The sequence below is a fragment of the Peromyscus californicus genome, unplaced genomic scaffold, assembly GCF_007827085.1.
Source record: "Peromyscus californicus insignis strain IS unplaced genomic scaffold, ASM782708v3 Scaffold_11__1_contigs__length_118956290, whole genome shotgun sequence".
In the NCBI taxonomy this organism is placed as follows: domain Eukaryota; kingdom Metazoa; phylum Chordata; class Mammalia; order Rodentia; family Cricetidae; genus Peromyscus; species Peromyscus californicus.
Genome location: NW_026294402.1, coordinates 114,123,564 through 114,143,425, shown reverse-complemented (window position 1 = coordinate 114,143,425; position 19,862 = coordinate 114,123,564). Strand labels below are relative to the sequence as shown.

General features: G+C 46.9%; 1 protein-coding gene across 1 annotated transcript in view; it reads left to right on the top strand.

Moving 5' to 3' along the window:
- The first annotated feature begins 135 nt into the window (after positions 1–135).
- The window catches only part of Scn10a (sodium voltage-gated channel alpha subunit 10), a 57,096-nt gene continuing 37,369 nt past the window's right edge, over positions 136–19,862 (top strand). Inside the window, exons 1-3 of the mRNA XM_052724202.1 lie at positions 136–175; positions 8,533–8,771; positions 11,481–11,654. Of these exons, the coding sequence (XP_052580162.1) occupies positions 139–175; positions 8,533–8,771; positions 11,481–11,654 (450 nt within the window). The 5' untranslated portion in view covers positions 136–138. The remainder of the gene's footprint in view (positions 176–8,532; positions 8,772–11,480; positions 11,655–19,862) is intronic.

The window sequence follows — 19,862 nt, the reverse complement described above, 5'->3', positions numbered from 1 at the left end:
AGAAGTTGGATGACCTAGCTCTGCAGCTGAAGTGTCCTGACCCTGCTTGTGTCCCAGCAGGCACTTGAGGCTGCGGGGCAGAAGAAGAATTTTCTGTCTGCAGAGTACTTGAATGAGCCTTTCCGAGCACAGAGGGCAATGAGCGTTGTCAGCATCATGACTTCTGTCATTGAAGGTAAGTGGTGCTCATTGACATGTCCATCTTCCGTGTTGTGATGAGTCTAAGCTGGCCCAAGGACCTCTCTCGGTGGCCTGAGATCCTAGTTACTCTCTGTAGGTGTTTTGTGTTGCACAGTGTTCAGAGGAGAGTCACTCCAGAATGTAATTTTAGGCTCTCTGGCAGGAGGGGGGATCAGTTTCTGTGAACTGAACCTTGAACAACCATGCAAAGGTTTATTTATTGATTTTTACACAGTTATTTTGGGGTACAACAAGTTCCTCCTCATACCAAAGCCCCTTGGATCTACTCCATATCTTCTCTGAAGGAAATCATCACACCTTAGTCCACAACTCCAGTCCTTCTTGTGTACTGTTTGCAGTGCCCAATAATGCAAGATGCTCCAAGTGAGCCCTGGATAGTCTTGAGACTGAAGTCATGCAATGGATGGAAAACTTCCTCAGAAAAACAAGTCTACAAATCATAGAAAGCAATCACTGTTCTCTACTGCTATTTCTTCAAGGTCCTAGTACCTCTAACAAACAACTAATACATTCTAATGTTACCCTAGATACAGTGAGAAGCAACTATTACTTTCTAATGTCTACCCTAGATACTAGACTCTACTAGATCCCACTGTAACTCTCCGTTCTTATGCCTTAGGCCCCCAACCTCCTTTACTAATGTGATTTTTATGTGCACAAAGTTCCCAAGAGACTCCAATGAAGAAGTGGCGTAGTTCACTTCTTATTCAAATTAGCATCTGCTTCATACGTACTCACAAACTGGATTTTCAGAAGAGAGCTTGGAAACATCAGACAATGTCAGCCACCTCCAGGTGTTCAAGGAACTCAACAGCCTTTCATTTCCCAGCTTGGCAAAGTTATTCTTCATGTTCCCCACAGCCATAACGCTCATTATGGCGACTTTATTTCTGTCTCAAGCTCTTGTTACCAAGCATGGGAGACAATGTAAATCAGCTAGTCAATCCATTTCACCAAATCCTTTTCTGTTCTGGGCTCTGCCAATCAAGTGGGAACCGACTCAGTCTCCTGAGGGATGTGTCTGTGATCCAGCCAAGGGTGGAAGAAGAAGGGGGTGGCACTCTCTGTACACACAAGTCCCCAGAGAACATGCTTGTGACCTCTCCTCTGAGTAGAGAGGCTATTCTAGCCTAATTGTTACTTCACTGTGGGGTGAGAAGAATCTTATCTTTGACAAATTCATCTACTTACATACCCAATCCCCAGTAAAGAAGGCCCAGACAGCCTCAGAGGGTGCTCTGTACAATTCAAATAGCTTGAATTTTCAATTATTTCCTGGAACTTTTAAAAAAGGTTTATTTATTCAAACATCTGTTAGACATCTGGCATTGTTCCAGGAGCCTGAGATTCCATGAGAGCAAGATATCCACCTGCTTTCATAGACTGTGCGCCCTGGAGACAGAGATGATCAACACAAGTAGATAGCAAATGATGATGAGGGATGGGAGGAAAAATAAGGAAGGCAACCGAGAGCGGGGTGGGGGGTGGGATTCTAACAGGGCAGTTTTAGCAGAGGGTAGTGAAAGGAAGCCTTCCTGGGGAAGATCAGCCATCTGAATGATGGGGGAATCAGTATGTGAAAACTGCGAGAGAAAATTCCTCAGACATAAACACCTAATAAAATTTTCAGGGATAAGGTAGAGACTGGCCATAGTCATGTGTTCCCCAAATTCCAGAACTAGGGAGAATGATGTAAGAGGAGCGAGTTCTAGACCAGCCAGGGCTGACTCAAAAAGAAAGATGGGCCGTGAGGTGGTGGTGCACGCCTTTAATCCCAGCACTCAGGAGGCCAAGGCAGGTGCATCTCTGTGAGTTCAAGGCCAGCCTGGTCTACAGAGCGAGTTACAGGACAGCCAGGGCTGTTACACAGAGAAACCCTGTCTCAAAAAACCAAAACAAGAAGAAAGAAAAAGAAACAAGAAAGGAAGATGGGAGTGAGAAAAATGTGACTGCAAACATACCCACTTTAGACCAGAGACGATCTTAGCGTGGAGAGGCAGCAGGGTTGAGAACACAGATCTGGAGCCCACGTGCCTGGGTTTGCATCCGGGCTCTGCATTCACAGCAAACTGCATGACTCTGGGCTTCTCTTGACTTTCTGTGCCTCAGTTTTTCACAGTGGCAGAATTTTGCAAGTATATTTCCCCTGTACTGTTTTGTGAGGTTTCAGTGACTTAGGTCAAATGCATAGTAACCACACCAGATATCACCTACTGTTATTCACCAGATTTAAACCCCATGAGGGCAAGAGATGTGCCTCCTTTGCTCACAGCTGGATCTCTAGTGCCGAGATAAGCAGTGTGTGGCACGTGGTAGGCATTAGCAAACAGTTGCTAAGTCAATGGTGACTGAGTTCGCTGCCCAAAGGAGACATGTGGAGGATGGTGCTGACTCGTAATGAACTGAACAGATGAAAAGGTAAAAATGAAGAAGAGTCAGAGATCTAGGGCAGGAAGAGAGGACACGAACGCAGTAGGAAAGTCAGGAGACACCGTACTAAAGCTGGATAAACATGATGCCAGGCTAGGCCAGAGAGTCTAAGCATGGAGTGCATTATCTTCTCCAGTGGGGTGTTACATCCATTATGGGGTTCATGGGGGCTGCCTCATGCTGTCAGCATCATGATGGGATCTACAGGACCACTTCCTTCAGGGTGATTTTGCGGAAGAAGGCTTGGCTCAAGAGCATGGCCGCTCACTTAACTCAAGACCTGTGAGCCATCCATGCTTGGCATGCAAGCTGAGACTTGACAGTCATCCAAACCGGAAGGCCAGACACAGACTCACAGCTGTGAGTGAAGCTATTATCGTACATAGCAGGAGAGAAGGACATGAAACAAGTCACCAGTGGGGTGCGGGGTGTCTTGGTGGAGAAATGCAGGATGCTAAGAGAAGGTGGAGGGAGTTTCACCAGGGGTCAGGGAAGCACCCTAGGCAGACAGGTCCTGAAACAGACATTTAAAAGCCTGAGCTATCTAGGTCATAGACATCAAGGCAACGGGGGCCTCAAAATATGGCTAGGGAAGTGGGCTGGCGCCAGATCCACAAAAGGCCCTGGACTCTGAAGGACATTGGGTTTCACCCAAGAGCAAGGAGATGCCATTAAAGGGCTGGAGGCAGGAGAGTGAGATTTGGGCTTCATAAAGGTTATTCTGAAACTTGCAGAGAATGGGATTTAAGTGGGAGGGTGTTGGCAGGGCAAACAGAGGAAATCAGATGAGAGTTGGAAGTGCTCTGGGGGAGGGGCAGCAGGGATGACAGAAACTGGGAGGACCACACAGGTCTCTGAGGAGCATGAGCTTCAGGAGTTCACGGTGCTCACCGTTCTGGGACAAGCAACTGAAGGAGCACTGGAGCAACGGCCAAGCGGAGCACTGTGGGGAGGACCACAGGGCCTCAGAGGAAAGCCATGAGAAGATGCGCAAGAGTCTGGGACATGTTGAGTGTGACGTGCCCTGGGAACATCCAGGTAGCAGAGTCTGGTAGGAAGCTGGCTTAATGATAAATAGTTCTAGATTTCAGATGAGGAGGAGCCCAGAGATATATATTCCATAGCAATCTGAAGCTGGAGGGTGATTTTGGAAAGATGCAAGAGGAAGAGGTGATAACAAGGAGAACTGGGGCCGGGCTCTAGGAAAACACAGCATGTCAAAGTTGAGCAGAAGAGATGGAAGCACTGGAAGAGGCAGAAGGAAGATAAAACAAGACAGGACCCACAAGTGGAGAAGAAGAGACAGGGGTCCAGATTCCTTCCCGGAGAACAGAAAGGTCAACAGAGGCAAAGTTATGGGGATGTCAGGTGACTTGTACTGAGGCTTTACTCACATGGAAGTTTTTGGTGATCTGTACAGGACCATAAAGCAGACAGGGATAGCTCAGTGGGTAAATTACCTGCCTTACAAGTATGAGGACCTGAGTTCGAATCTCTAGCACCCATGCTAAAAATTCGTGCTGGCTGCATGTGCCAGAGATGGGGGATCCGAAGAGCTCACTGGACAGTTGGTCTAGCCAAATCAGTGAACTTAGAGCTCAGTAAGAGACCCTGTCTCAAGGCAACAAGGTGCAGAGTGATAAAGGAGAACACCCAATGTCTTGCTTTGCCCTCTGCATCTGAGTGCATGGGCACACTCACCTGCACTTTCTTATGCATGCATCATATACCACACAACACACAAACACAGAAATCAGGCTGGATGGCACCTGAAAAGTGGAAGTGTACCCACACTGTGTACCCACACTGCTAGTGCACCTTCACAGGCATGAGTGTACACACATGAGCACACACACACACACCAGGATCATCATGGCTGAACAGTGAACAGAGGCCACACATGAAGAATAAGTGAGCAGGGAGGAAAAATGATATATATTGGAGAGTAGGAGGTTGAAGGAAGCCTTTCTGGTTTTTTTTGTTTTTTTTTTTTTTTTTTTTTTTTTTTTTGGTTTTTCGAGACAGGGTTTCTCTGTGTAGCTTTGCGCCTTTCCTGGAACTCACTTGGTAGTCCAGGCTGGCCTCGAACTCACAGAGATCCGCCTGGCTCTGCCTCCCGAGTGCTGGGATTAAAGGTGTGCGCCACCACCGCCCGGCGCCTTTCTGGTTTTTGAGATTGGGTTTTGTTTTGTTTTGTTTTGTTTTTAGCATATCAACCAGGGAGGATCTTGGAGAATGGGAGAGACTGGGTACAGAGGGACATTCAAGTCAATTCTGGAAGTGGTAGGAGAGGGTGCTGTGGAGACCTTGGCTGTTATCTCAAGGAAGGATGCTCCTCCTAAAAGGAGGAGAGGTCTTCCAAAGACCACCAGGAAGGGGCACGGCCACGCTCAAGGCTAGCCAAGGTGTGACTACTCTTGTCTCTGTGTTCTTTGTCAATCAAGATCGGCCACGGTAGTTATAGAACAGAGGTGGTTCTGTTGATAAAGTGCAAGTCCACTGTGCAAGCCTGAGAAATGAGTTCAGATACCCAGCCTCCTGTAGATGCTGATCATAGCAGTGTGTGTGTGCCTGTGACCTCAGCACTGGGAGTGGAGAGAGGCAGATCTTTCTAGCCAGCCCATCTAGCCAAAGAGGTGAGACCCAGGTTCATAGGGAGACTCTGTCTTAAAAAAAGTGAATGAGGAAGACACTGACATTGACCTCTGACCTCTACGAACATACTCTCATACACACATGGTTCATAGCATGGGCGTGTGCGCACACACACACATAGACAGAGCTGAACCCCTGCACATTGTGCCTCACAGACAGGCTGCTTCCTACAGAATGTTATCTGTAAATGTCCTCATTCAACACTAGTTCTCAGGCTACCTTTCGGTGCCAAAACAGGTCCAAGAAAGTCCACTTTCGTTCCAAATAGGGATGATTGATTTTGCTCCCAGAACACATCAGCTTCTGTACAAAACTATGCTTTGCCAGTTTTGACATCTGTAGTTTGAAAAACTCACAGCAGGTAATTAGCACAGCGTGGTAGTAGAAATAAATAGCCTGGTATGTGGAAGAGGAACGGACATGTGTATGTGGGAATGTACGGAAGTACCATGATGAAAACATCATTTCAACTTCTTAGGAAAACCAGATTATCCAATAATACTGTTAATATAAACAACCAAAGAAGAGAACTATATCAATACATTGCTTTTTACCCAAAATAAACTGCAAATGCACCAAAGGTTGACATGAAAAATAATGAGGCTAGAAAGAAAGAAGAAAACATGGATAGGTTTTTTTTAAAACCTTACAGTGCAAGAGGCTTTGTATGGAAAGTATGGGTGTAAGAAAACGTGGCGAGGGGGAATGCCCATGTCAGCTGGTGTGTCCATCTGCAGGATGGATGGCATGCAGTAGAATTTATAGACAAGCCTAAAGCTATGAAATTGCCCTCCACAGAGATGCCCCCAATTACACAGCCAAGCAGATATGTAATGGAGGCTGCAGGAGGGATAAGCCTGGGGCTCAAGGGAGAGACCAGAAGCTGGACATATAATTTAGGAGCGATCTGCATGGAAGTGGTTTTGTAGGGCCATGGGGTTCAATACGATTACCTAGGGAGACAATGAAGAGATGGAGTAAAAAATGTTTGTGCTTGCCAACACCTCAAGCCAGGAGAGGAAGCAAGAGACAGAAACTGAGAAACCGCAGCTATGGGGAGGAGAGAAAATGCGGGGGTTGGTCTAGCCTGGCTCATGAATGCCGTCAGTGCTGCAAGAGACAGGGCAGCATCCTGCTTGAATTTGGGAGGGGTAAGAGCCAGACACCAGGGCCTCCAGAGAAAAGAGGAGGAGAAACAGTGACTACATTTAGAAAACTTCCAAGGAAGTTTGCTGTTGAAGAGGCAGAAGATGAGAAAGAGAGAGAGAGAGAACACACAGTCCAGAGGGACCTCTTCTAAAGCTGAGATACAATTAAAGCGTACTGACATGTTGACACATGGGAGCAACCCGGGGGTGGAGAAGGGGGCTGAGTAGGTGAGAAGGAAAAGGCTTCTGTAAGGGAAGGGCTTCTATGTAAGTCAAAGAGGTGTAGCTCCTCCTGTTCCTGTAGACAGGGAGGCAGGAGAGCGAGAGGGTGCAGCTTCTCCTGTAGACATGGAGGCAGGATGTGGAGAGGGTGCAGCTCCTCCTGTAGACATGGAGGCAGGAGATGGAGAGGGTGTAACTCCTCCTGTAAACATGGAGGCAGGAGATGGAGAGGGTGCAGCTCCTCCTGTAAACATGGAGGCAGGAGATGGAGAGGGTGCAGCTCCTCCTGTAAACATGGAGGCAGGATGTGGAGAGGGTGCAGCTCCTCCTGTAGACATGGAGGCAGGATGTGGAGAGGGTGCAGCTCCTCCTGTAAACATGGAGGCAGGATGTGGAGAGGGTGCAGCTCCTCCTGTAAACATGGAGGCAGGAGATGGAGAGGGTGCAACTCCTCCTGTAAACATGGAGGCAGGAGATGGAGAGGGTGCAGCTCTTGCTCCTGTAGATATGGAGGCAGGAGATGGAGAGGGTGCAGCTCCTCCTGCTCCTGCAGACATGGAGGCAGGAGATGGAGAGGGTGCAGCTCCTCCTGCTCCTGTAGACATGGAGGCAGGATGTGGAGAGGGTGCAGCTCTGCTGGAGACTCGGTGGTAGGAGGAAGAGGAAGCTGTTGGCGAATGATTCTGAATTCTGTAGGAGATAAAGGAATCTCATGAGTATAGAATGAGGAGTTAGAGGCTGTAGAAGAGGAGGAGTGAATACTCTCAAAGGCTGGAGAATTGGATTTGGATCTGGTTTAGATACAGTGTTTTGAATTTTTTATCATTTTTCATAATTTCTTTTTTAATAAGGTAAATGTCCTATTAGATTTCACTGCTTGCTGAATGAGGTATCTAACTCAAGAGGACCAGTTACCCCTGCAGAGCTCCTGGGCAGGCATTGGCAGAGGCTCAAGGATGGCTTAGTTAATGTTGGGTGTGTATTTTGTCCAACCACATTCAGCTGGCTGGGTGCAAGCTTGGTTTATTCGTAGGGTGCTTTGCCAGGTAAGTGAAGGAGGAAGTGGGCAGAGGAATTGAGCACGTCCCCAAAGGAGTCCGCAGAGGGATGGGTGTGAAATCCAGATGGGGTGAATTGAGAAGTAAGGGCATGATGTGGGCAAGGGGCAGTTCATGAGTGAGGTCAAGCAGCAGAGAGAGCTCAGTCAGTGTTTGCCTTGCAAGTTTGAGAACCTGAGTTTGATCCTCAGAAGCACGTAGTGAAAAGCCAGGCGGGCAACACACACTTGTTGTCCCTGTGCTGGCAAGTCAGGGGTCCTGGGGGTTTGCAGGCAGGTCAGCCTCACCCACTTAGTGAGCTCCAGGCCAGCAGAAGACCATCTCACCAGGCATGGTGGCGCACACCTTTAATCCCAGCACTCAGGAGGCAGAGGCAGGTGAATCTCTGTGAGTTTGAGGCCAGCCTGGTCTACAGAACGAGTTTCTAGCAAGACAGGGCTATGTCGAGAGACCCTGTCTGAAAAAGAAAAAAATCAGAAGAGGAGGCAGAGGGGTCAGTGCCTGAGGAATGATAAACGAAGTTGTCCTCTGGTTTCTACCCTTAAATACATGAACACGCATGCACATATGTGTACAGAGAGAGAGAAAGAGAGATGGAGACACAGCAACAGTCTAAGGGCTGGGTGAGTGGTGTATTGGGGTGACAGGACCAAAGTCCCGTTGCTCCACAAGTAGGAAATGGGAGGCATGGAGATAAGCTCTGGAGTGAGACTTTGAAGATGACCAGTATTGATATGGAAGGGTCTAGAATATGACCACGGGATGGGGGTCCAAGGTGACATGTGAATGACAGCTGTCATTGACTCCACCATATGCAGAACTTGAAGAGTCCAAGCTGAGGTGCCCACCCTGCTTGATCAGCTTGGCTCAGAAGTATCTTATCTGGGAGTGCTGCCCCAAGTGGGTGAAGTTCAAGATGGTCCTCTTCGAACTGGTGACTGACCCCTTTGCAGAACTCACCATCACCCTGTGCATTGTGGTGAACACCGTCTTCATGGCCATGGAGCACTACCCCATGACCGATGCCTTCGATGCCATGCTCCAAGCCGGCAACATTGTGAGTGTTCTGGCAGCACTGGTGGCATTAGTCAGCCTTCACGGTGGGGACTCGGGGTGTGTGGCTGCATGTTTTCACCGGGCGGTGTGCTGGTACCGCTCTGAGAGCAGAGTTGTAGAGTGTCCATGAGGATATATGGACACTGACCTCAGCTGGTGGAGCCAAGCTGAGCTGGAGGGAGCTGCTTTGAGATGGACAAGGAAAGTGGATGGGGAGGACTCTGAGGTAGGACGATCTGGATCCCTTTACAGAACATGGAATTAGCCACCTGGATTGTGTAGGTCTTGCTGGCCTCTGCTCAGAAATGAGGTCAAATGTCACTTACCCATCAAAGACAATCTATGGAGTGTGTGTGTGTGTGTGTGTGTGTGTGTGTGTGTGTGTGTGTGTGTGTGTGTCCATATGTGTCTGCATGGGTTCAAAGGTCAAAGAATAACCTCAGACGCCCTTTGGACATTCCTCAGGAGCCATCCACTTTTTGTTGTTGTTTTTACACATTTATATATTCTTTAAGAATTTCATGCAGTGTATTTTTATCATGTTTTTTCCTATCCCCAATCCTCCCAGTGCCATTGTGTTGGCGACAGAATCTCTAGCTGAACATGGGTCTCATCAGTTCAGCTCGACAGGCTGCCAGCAAACTCCAGGGGCCCACCTGCCTCCACCTCCCCGGCTGGGGCTGCGCACCACCACACCTGCCTCCACCTCCCCGGCTGGGGCTGCGCACCACCACACCTGCCTCCACCTCCCCGGCTGGGGCTGCGCACCACCACACCTGCCTCCACCTCCCCGGGCTGGGGCTGCGCACCACCACACCTGCCTCCACCTCCCCGGGCTGGGGCTGCGCACCACCACACCTGCCTCCACCTCCCCGGCTGGGGCTGCGCACCACCACACCTGCCTCCACCTCCCCGGCTGGGGCTGCGCACCACCACACCTGCCTCCACCTCCCCGGCTGGGGCTGCGCACCACCACACCTGCCTCCACCTCCCCGGCTGGGGCTGCGCACCACCACACCTGCCTCCACCTCCCCGGCTGGGGCTGCGCACCACCACACCTGCCTCCACCTCCCCGGCTGGGGCTGTGCACCACCACACCTGCCTCCACCTCCCCGGCTGGGGCTGTGCACCACCACACCTGGCTTTTCACGGGGATTGTGAGGGCTAAACTTGGGTCCCCCCGGTTTCTGTGGCAGTATTTGGCCAATTGAGTCGTCTCCCCAGTCCCTGGATATGATTTTCAGTGTGGTCATGGAAGGGTGGAGGGCAGGGCAGGGGACAGAAGAGCAGGGGACAGAAGAGCAGGGGACAGAAGGCATGTACAAGCATGTGTGCCATGTAGCAGATGCATCCTGATGATTGAACTGTCTTATATGATGTTACTTCAAACGTGGGCAAGTCTGGGACACTCTCTTCCCTTCCACTGTCTGTCAGAAAGAGGCCAGCACCTGTTTCCAGCCCCTTGGGTGACTTTGCTAAAAGCCTGGGAGAGACAAGCCCTGAGCCCAGTCTTTTTGCTTTCTCTCTTCCCCAGCTCCCCTGCTTGCTGGCTTTTGTTGCCTGTTGCTGACCTCCTTTAAGGTCAGAGTTCTGTCCTGTGTAAGACAATTGACCTTCAGAACAAAAGGGAATCTCAAGAAGACCATGGATTGCTGATCTTAGTCACTATTTAGTCATGAGTTACTGCCTACTGAGAACTACCAAGCATTTGCTCCCATTATAGCCATTACACAGATTAGGAAATTGAGGCTAGGAAATGGCTGGGCTGGATTTTTATCCAGTGTTGTCCATGTTGTCTCACAACCCACACATTTTCACTGCTGGACCAGACTGACACTTGTTGACATAATTATACAGTGAAGTTTATTCTAATGGTTATCTGCTTACTCTGCATCCACCACCACTAGAATGGAAGAACGGGGGAGGGGGGACGCCTCAGCAGGTAAAGCACTTGCTAGGCCAGGGACTAGGGGGAGTTTAGACCCCGGCACCCACGGAAGTGCAAGTGGGTGTGGGTCGGTGTGTTGGCCCCCTCTGTAATCCAGCACTCAGAAGGCTGAGGTGGGAGATCCCTAGAACAAGCTGGCTACGGAGAGTGGCAGAATAGGTGGGCTCTGGGTTCAAAAGAAAGACCTGCCTCAATGCATAGAGAGTGACTGAGAAAGACGCTCCATGAGCGTCTTTCCACACTCATGAACATGTGCGCGCACACACACACACACACACACACACACACACACACACACACACACATACACACACACACACACACACACACACACACACACACAGAGACACAGACAGAGACAGAGAGACACAAAGACAAACACAGAGACAGACAGACAGACAGACAGACAGAGGGGGGAGAGAAGAAAACAGACACCTGAGTTCTAATGTGTATTCTCTGAACATCAGTGGCTCAGAATTCCCATCTACAGTTCTCAAGAACAAAACAAAAGGATTTGCTATTTTCTTCTATTTTTCTATTTTTAATGCCGCTGTTTTGAGACAGGATCTCGTTGTATGGCCCAGCCTGGCCTCCACCCTGAGGTCCTCCTGCCACAGTCTCGGGGAGGCTGGGTTTGCAGGCCTGTGCCACCACAGCCAGCATGCTGTGTTATTGTAAAGGAGATTCTTTTCTTGTTGCCCTTGTCTTCGCTGTCTCCAAGGCGAAAGACCTCACAGCGATGAACACTCTTCCCACCCTCAGGTCTTCACGGTGTTTTTCACGATGGAGATGGCCTTCAAGATTATTGCCTTTGACCCTTACTACTACTTCCAGAAGAAGTGGAATATCTTCGACTGCGTCATTGTCACCGTGAGCCTGCTGGAGCTGAGCATAGCCAAGAAGGGCAGCCTGTCTGTGCTTCGGACCTTCCGTCTGGTAACGTCATCACTTGGCCACTTGGGAAACTCCCACACAGGCTTGGGGAAGCTGACCTCTGGGGGACAGGCACTGTGTCTTTTGGGGACCCTGTCAGCACAGCCCCCACTCCTGTTCTTGTGGGAGCAAGGCAAGGGCATGGTTCCGAGAGTCGGCAATTCCAGCTTTTCAGTGATGAAAAGGGGGGGGGGGCATTCCCTCTCTTTGTGCCTTCGTCCCCTCACCAATGGAAGGGACTTCTGAACAGCATCCTATTCTCTTATCAAATAGCGGCCCCAGCAGTGAAGTCCCAACAGCTAACATTTTCTGAGGATGTGGCTAAACCATAGCATTACACTCTTGATACAATGGGCCTTGTCTGATGCTCTCAACCCTGAGACATCATCGCTTTAATGATGAGCCCAATGTCCCCCAGCCTCCAGGACATCGAGCTACTATCTGCTCTGGAACTCAAATCCACATTGCCTGACTGCTGAGTCTCAGTCCCAACCCACCTCAGAAAGGCATTCTCTTGTTTCTTGTTCCCCAAATCAGAGCCCAGTCCTGCATACCCACAAAAGCCTCCCTGCTCTTAGCCCCTGCCCAGGCGCGTCTCCAAACTCAGCTCCAGGGCGCCCTCTACTGGAGGCGTTCCTCTACTCAATCACTGGTCTCCATTGTCTGCCAGCCACTCAACACAGCTGCTTTTGTCCCCCAAACCTGTAAGAGCCACCTGGAGGATGGCTTGGAGTTCCACTGACTTCTGGAAGCAAGCAAGAGGCAAGCTTGAAAAACTGGTGTGGCCATCCCCAGGATATGTCATAATGGAACTGGAATGATCCAAACTTGACATGTTTGTTCACAACTAGAGCCCATGGACACTGTGCTTTGGAGACTACCAGATCAGATAGCTCTCAGTCCCTCTCCTGTTCTTGTGAGATGGAGGCAGGGGCGTGTCTGCTACCCATCTGCTTTCTGACTTTAACATTTAGTCAAGTCACCAATCCCTAACCACATTGCCCAGTCCCGTGTGTGGGATCTCTTCCACGTCCCCTACAGCCTAGCTGAGATTCAATGGTCCATCAGCATTATTAAACCATCAACAAGAGACCCAACCCCCTCCCCCTTTGCCCTGCAAAACTCAGTATTTCTCTCCGTGCTGGCCCTGAGTGGTGAGCATTCCCAAGTGAAAATACACAGTCCAGAAGATCGGTCTTGTAGTTTTAGTAAACAGTTCTTAGTTTTCAAAACTGCTTTAAATTTCAGAAAAGTCAAGCACATAGTGTAGAGCACTCTCCTCTAAGTGCCCCCCATCAAACCAGCACAATTTTCACTCTTATGGCCACCTTAAACTGGTGAGGGGCATTTGTCACAAATAGCTCTCCAGTTGTTCTGAGAATAAAACTCCAAGTCCTTGGGGTAGTGTCCGAGGCTCCAGCAGCCCTCTCCTTTCTCTCCCTCCATCTTTTCTCCAGCCACAGCCCTCCGCCTGGGACTCTTCTCCCCCGGTCTTCACTTAGTTCAGCTGGTCCGTGACCTTCTGTGTCCCACTCACTCCCTTTTCACAGAGTACCTGCATACTCCAGGATCAGAAACTAGATTCGCTCTTCGAACAAACCTGCTCTTCTCAGAGTGTAACTGTTATATAGTCCATATAGCTAAAGCCAGGGTTTCCTTTCCTGCCATTCTACCCCAGACACTAAGCACAAGCCTGTGTGTAACAAAGGACTCGGTGAAAATTTGATTGGTTGGGGAAAGGAAGAAAAAGAAGGAAGAAATGAAATTCCACACAACTCTTCTCACTCTTCCCCAGATGCCATCACTTGTCATGATTTAAGACACGCTCCCCATCTACCACTCTGTCTTTGGACTAGTACCATGCCGTCTTAATTACTGCAGCTTAGAACGTGGCTGTGTCTGTAAACCGAGTCACCCACTATGCCGGTGCGTCTGTCTTCACTGCCAACTCGACTGGGCTTAGAATCCCTGAAGAGACACACTTCTGAGTGTGTGTGAGGGTGCTTCCCCGAGGTTTAACTGAGAAGGGAAGATTGTCCTGAATGTGAGAGGCGTGGGAGGGGTGGGGGATGCGGTGGGCGGGGCAGATTAAAAGGGAAGAAGTAGCTGAGCAGCAGCTGTCAGCTCTCTCTGACTGGGACCCCTGACGTCGCTGCCACCAAGCCTTCCCACATAATGGACTGTGTTCCCCAAACTCTCTGAAGATTCCTCCTGTTAGGTGTTTGACTACAGTGAGGGAAGGGTAGCTAATGCACCTGCCTGGTTTACTCTAAGAATGTGCTGGCCTCTGGCTTCTGTCTTGACTTGAGAACCAGCTGTGTCCACAGCAGCACAGATACAGAACTCCCAAGTCTTCTCTGCATTTGGACTGTAATAACCTAGCAGTCAGTGTGGGAAGAAATTTAACTCTGTTATGTAATCTTCTGATCTATAAAGACAACACACTCTCCATCTAGTTCAGCCTTCCAAGTTTATGATTTTTCCATCATTTCCTCCATACAGATCTTACATGTTTTGAAATAGTCTTTGCTAATTTGAGCCAGTATTCTGATAGTTAATTTTTTGCACCCAGAAGTTCCCTTTCTTAATCCTGATGATTCATCCATGGAGTCTTTTAGATTCTTCAACATGATCATATCATGTGCAAACAATACATTTTTTTCTCCAATCCCTGTGCCGCTTGATTCTTCTTACTATGTGACCGTACCAGCTAGGACATCTAGTACCTGCTGAAAAGAAGTCTTAATAACAAACAACCTTGTTTTCTTAACTGCAAAGACAATACCTTCAATATTTCAACAGCTTTTTCTTTAATGAAAAACTTTTATCAGTTTTCTTTTGTTAAGTATTTATCATGAATAGATCTTTAATTTTTTCAGATCATTGTTCTGCATGTAAGATCGCCACATTAATAATTAACAATGATGCATTGCGTATTTCAAAGTGGCACAAGAGAGAATTCTGTATGTTCTCACCAAAAAGAAATGATAAATGTTGAAGATGACATGTATGCTAATTACCCTAATTTGATCTTTATACATTTATACATAAACAGAAACATCACTTCCTATCTCATATTTCATATCAATCAAAAGAAAGAAAGAAAAGAAAAGAGAGAGACATCAGATTTATTCTACCCCTGAAAGAAAAAGAAAATCACATTAAGATAACCATATAGGGGCCTGGAGAGATGGCTCAGTAGTTAAAATCATGTGCTGCTGTTGCAGAGGACCCATTTGGTTGCAGGTGACCTCCTCTAACTTACAGCTTAGAGGTTGGCTTACATTTGGTTGGCTTACAACCTCCTCTAACTCCAGCTCCAGGGATCCTTCACCCTCTGCTGGCCTCCATTGGCAACTGTACTCAAGTGCACATACCCACCCACAGACACATTATTTTTTAAAATTGAGTTTCTATTGCTGAATCTTTACATTCATAGAGTAAATCCAATTTGTTTGTGATGTATTTTTAATAAAATGAGTAAGTTTAATAAAGTTAAGTGAACCAGTTCAATTTGCTAGTAATCTGTAAGGTTTTTGCATCCATGTTGATAAGTTGGTCTGTAGGTTTTTAAATTTTACATACTCCTTCCCAGGTTTTGGTATCAAGTAAATATTAATCACTGCAAAAAAAGCTGAAAAATATTATTTTTTTAATGCAGGATCTTGGTGTGATTCTGGAATCATTTGTTCCTTGAGAGTTTGGTAGAATTCCCTAGGGAAGCTATCTGTGGGATCAGGACTTTCCTTAGCAATTTGGTTCTCCTGATGTTCTGAAAGGAGTCGGGTTTTATTTCTCAGGCTTGTTTTGGTAAGTTGTTTTGAGATGGACTCTTCTTGTCAGGTGTGATTGTCATGAAGTTGAGGGTGCCTCCTTATTTGCTGAGGATCTGTGTCACTGTGTCTATGCCATACCTTCCTCGGTAAGGATGACTCGTTTGTGCCCGTCATTCTTCACCAGTCTCGACAAGAGCTATCAATTTAATTAGCTTCTTCAAAGAGCCAACTTGTAGTTTGTTAATCCTCTCTGCGTCATTGATGTTTTCCGATTTCAATTAATCGTGCATCTTATCTTAATTACATTCTCCATCCTACATATTTTGTTCTTTTTTAGCTTCTTAACGTACAATGTTCGGTCGATTTTTTTCTTACATATTCACGTAAGCCTTCTATTTCCTTCTAAGAACTGCTTTAATCTCGATTTTCCCCTGTTTGATTCTAAGTGCTTCCTAGTTTCAACTTTGATTTATCCTTGGACTCCAAGGTTAATTAGAAGTTCTTTATTCCAGGACATGTGTGGGATTTCCAGTTTCGTCGTTGGGTTCTAACTCTGTCATATTAAAGTCAGAGGATGCATGCTGTTGATTTCAAGGCTTTGCATTTTACCCATCACTTCTCTTTGGCTTAGTATGTCGGAAGTATTCCCACACACTTAACTAGGACGAGTCTGCTGCACTCATGGGTTACAGCACTGCCTCTGTGCTGTGGGTAGAGACATTTTATGACATGCTGCATTTTATATCCTGGCTTATTGTTGTCTACTGCTTGTTATAGCAATTACTGAGAAAGTCGTGCTTAAAAATATCCCTGTTATGATTATGGTGTATCTGTTGCTTGCATGGTTCTGCCTTGAGTCTGGATTATCAAGTGCACACATATTTTAAGTTTTATAGCTTCCTGGTAATAGCAAACTTTTATTATTAAGAATAGGCTTCTTTGTGTTATAGAGATTGTTTTTACCTTTTAAAAAGAAAAGTCTATTTTTCTTGGCAGTAATTAAGGAACCTGCTTTCTTCTGGTTTAGAGTTTGCCCAATATGTTTGTATCCATGCTTCTACTTAGAGCCTTTGTGTGCCTCTTGCGGATCACAGAGTCAGATTTGCGGTCCTTACTCAACTCTGACAACCCAATCTTCATCTCTCAGTCTAAGCAGAGTCCAGCTACCTCAAAGTAAATGAACATCTGTCTTCAACTTGACCTCTGTCTCTCCTTTCTCCCAGCCTCCCTCTCTTCTCTTCCTCTCCCCCTACATCTCTTTGGATTATGTTTCCTCCCTTTACTGACTTGGAAGCCAAATGTTCTGTTTTCATTCTTTGAATAGTCAGTTTAGAAATCACAGCATCAGCCATTAACTTAGTCAAAATCCAAAGTTGGCTAAAGTCTTTACTTTCTCCCAGGACAACTACATTTTATAACAATTATTTGTTTCCAACTTATCCTAGCAAGCATTTCAATTTTATATATTTTTTAATTGGGGGCTGAACTCAGTGATAGATTGCTTTTATAGCATGCACAAGGACCTGGATTCTACCTTCAGCTCCAAAAAGAAAAAAATCGGTAGGTAGAGAACTCAAAATCTCAGTAACTGAATCCAATGAAGTTCTGGTTCTCACCCATATCACCGTTGGATACAGGTCTCAGGGCCCTAGCTGGGCTCCTAAAGGAGGGACTGCTGCACTTGAAGATGACCTTTCAGTCTTCATAGTTTGTCTCCCACGTATGAAAAAATGGGAAGCAGGGTTTCTAAGTTCTGAGAGCTGAGTCCTTTTCACTCAGGGATTTGCTGTGTGATATCATTCCTTTAAACACTTAACTGGCTACGGGTGTGTATTGTGGTACACCCTCCAAGCACATTCTCTGACATAATTCTCAATTCTTTCCTTTCCTGTCTCATAGCCTTTCTTTCTTAAAAGAAATGGTGAGTCATCATTAATGTGATCTTGACTTAAATGCTTCCTTTCCTTAGAATTTTTAACTCATTTTCAATACCCAAAGATGTGATCTCGTTGCCTGGTGTTGGTTATTAAAAGCAATGTGCTTTCCCAAATCTTCAAGGAGATAAACGTCTGGATTCTATTGCTTTTCATTTCACATAAATTGGTGAGATATTTCCAAATCATGTGTCTGTCTTAGAACATCTTGACAAACAGTCAATCACAAACTGATACTCAAATACAAGGTGTTTCCTTTGGGTTTGGTTTTTGAGGTGGGGTCTTGTAGAAGAGGCCTGTAGCTTGCTCTGTAACTGAAAATAACTCTGAACTTCTGATCTGCCTTCCTCCACCTCCCAAGTGCTAGGATTATGGGTATGCACCACCATGCCTGGTTTATGAAATACTGGGGATCGAGTCTAGTGTTTTGAGCATTAGGCAAGCAGTCTACCCACTGGTCTTCGGCCCCAGCCTCCTAACTCTCAGGTTTTACAAACACTCCTCTCAGGGCTGATGGCTCAGGAAACTCTTGGTCTACCCTGGAATTATTGCAGCAATGTGTTTGCGACTGAATGACAGAAATAACGCTTCCCAAGTCTTTTTCTATCCATTTTCCTGTTGGTCACAGTATTCCACAAAGCCAGTGGCACACACTCTGTGTTTTTTAAATGGCAGCATCTCTTTTCAATGAACCAATTTTTAGGCTATTCAAAATAAATACAATTAGTTTCAGGAACACTCCTAAGTCTGAGAAGCGGCATAGCATACTTGATACTGATTGGAGAGTTTGCTCCACGGCGTGATGCAGGTTTCAGGATTATCCCATCTCATGATACCCCCTCAGTGGGTGGCTTCTGTGGGGGCTGTGGAAGAGGCAGAGAAAGTCAGAGGGTGTTATACCTAGACCTGGAAGTATTGTGCATTAAAATGCCTCCATCTCTATTCCAAGCACCAGAATCCGGCAGCACAACTCCAAGTGTTTGCAAGTGACACTGGAAAGTGCCTTCCTTTGAGTCTGAAGGGAAGAAAATTGAATCTTCACATTTGTTTAATATGTGAATGAAATGCTTATTATCCGTGGGTTACTGGTATGCTTAAGACTTTTACTGTCCAACATTTCCTGCAGTATTTGGTTGGAGGAGACACCCAAGGAGAACCAATATACACTATCAGGTACCCACTGTGTTCTGATAACTTTTACAACCACAAGCCTTGTTCATCATCCACTGGTGACTTCCTCCATGGAGATCAGACCTGCTTTTAGTCTAGTCTAGAAAGAAAGCATCTCATTAAAGAAAAACATAGATCAGTGCTGGCTTAGCACACACGAAGTTCCGGGTCCATCCCAGCACCACATAAAAGCAGGGGCAGTGGCCCTGTGATCCCAGGGCAGATAGGGGAATCGAGAATTCAGACTTCCTTGGATAAATAGTGGGTCTGAAACAAGCCCAGCTACATGAGACCCAGAGAGGGAGGGGGAGGGAGAAAAAGAAGAGAGAAGGGGAAAGAGTTCGGAAAAGAGAGCCAGAGGGGAGAATGGAGGGAGAGAAAAGACATTTAAGACAAATTGGCTCCAAGTCAGTTTCTAGCCAAACAAATACCATGGCTTCTCTCTAGCCTGTTTCCTCAAAGTGAAGTTTTTATATTAATTCTGAGATTAATTAAAGAAGTGGTATATTAATTATAGATGGATATTCAGCATCTGCCAAAATGATTGTTTACCAATTATTGCATGATCTGTGAAGAATTTCTTTGTCATAAAATAAACTGGGCAAAGACTGTGGAGAACAGTTATGTAGCACAAATCTTAAATGGTCTTATTAATAAAAACAATCCTGGAGCCAGGTATTGGGGTGAATGCTGAAAGATCAGAGAAACAGAACAAGCCACAGCCAATCTCACCTCACCAATTTCTCAGCTGATCCTGTTTCCTCAAACTGGAAGCCTCTGTGCCCTCATCCAAATGGATCTCAGCTGAACTGCTGCTAAAAGCCTAAAAGCTTAACCAGGCTCTAGTTCCTGGTTTTCATGCCTTATATACCTTTCTGCTTCCTGCCATCACTTCCTGGGATTAAAGGCGTGAGTCACCATGCCTGGCTGTTTCCAGTGTGGCTTTGAACTCAGAGATCCGAATGGATCTCTGCCTCCTGAATGCTAGGATTAAAGGTGTGTATGCCACCATTTTCTGGCCTTTATATCTGGTGGTTGTTCTGTTCTCTGACCCCAGATAAGTTTATTAGGGTGCACAATCTATTGGGGAACACAGTACCACCACACAGTTAGCTGGGGCAAAGGTGATGACTGTGGGGAGTGTGGACACAAGGGCACTGCTTGCCCCCTCTGCTCACTCGGGCATGCATAGGAGCCAGAGGATGACTGGCCCCAGCCTAGCAGAGGACACTCCCTAGTGTGTGCTGACTGCCTGGCCCCAGCCCAGCAGAGGACACTGCCTAGTGTGTGCTGACTGCCTGGCCCCAGCCCAGCAGAGGACACTCCCTAGT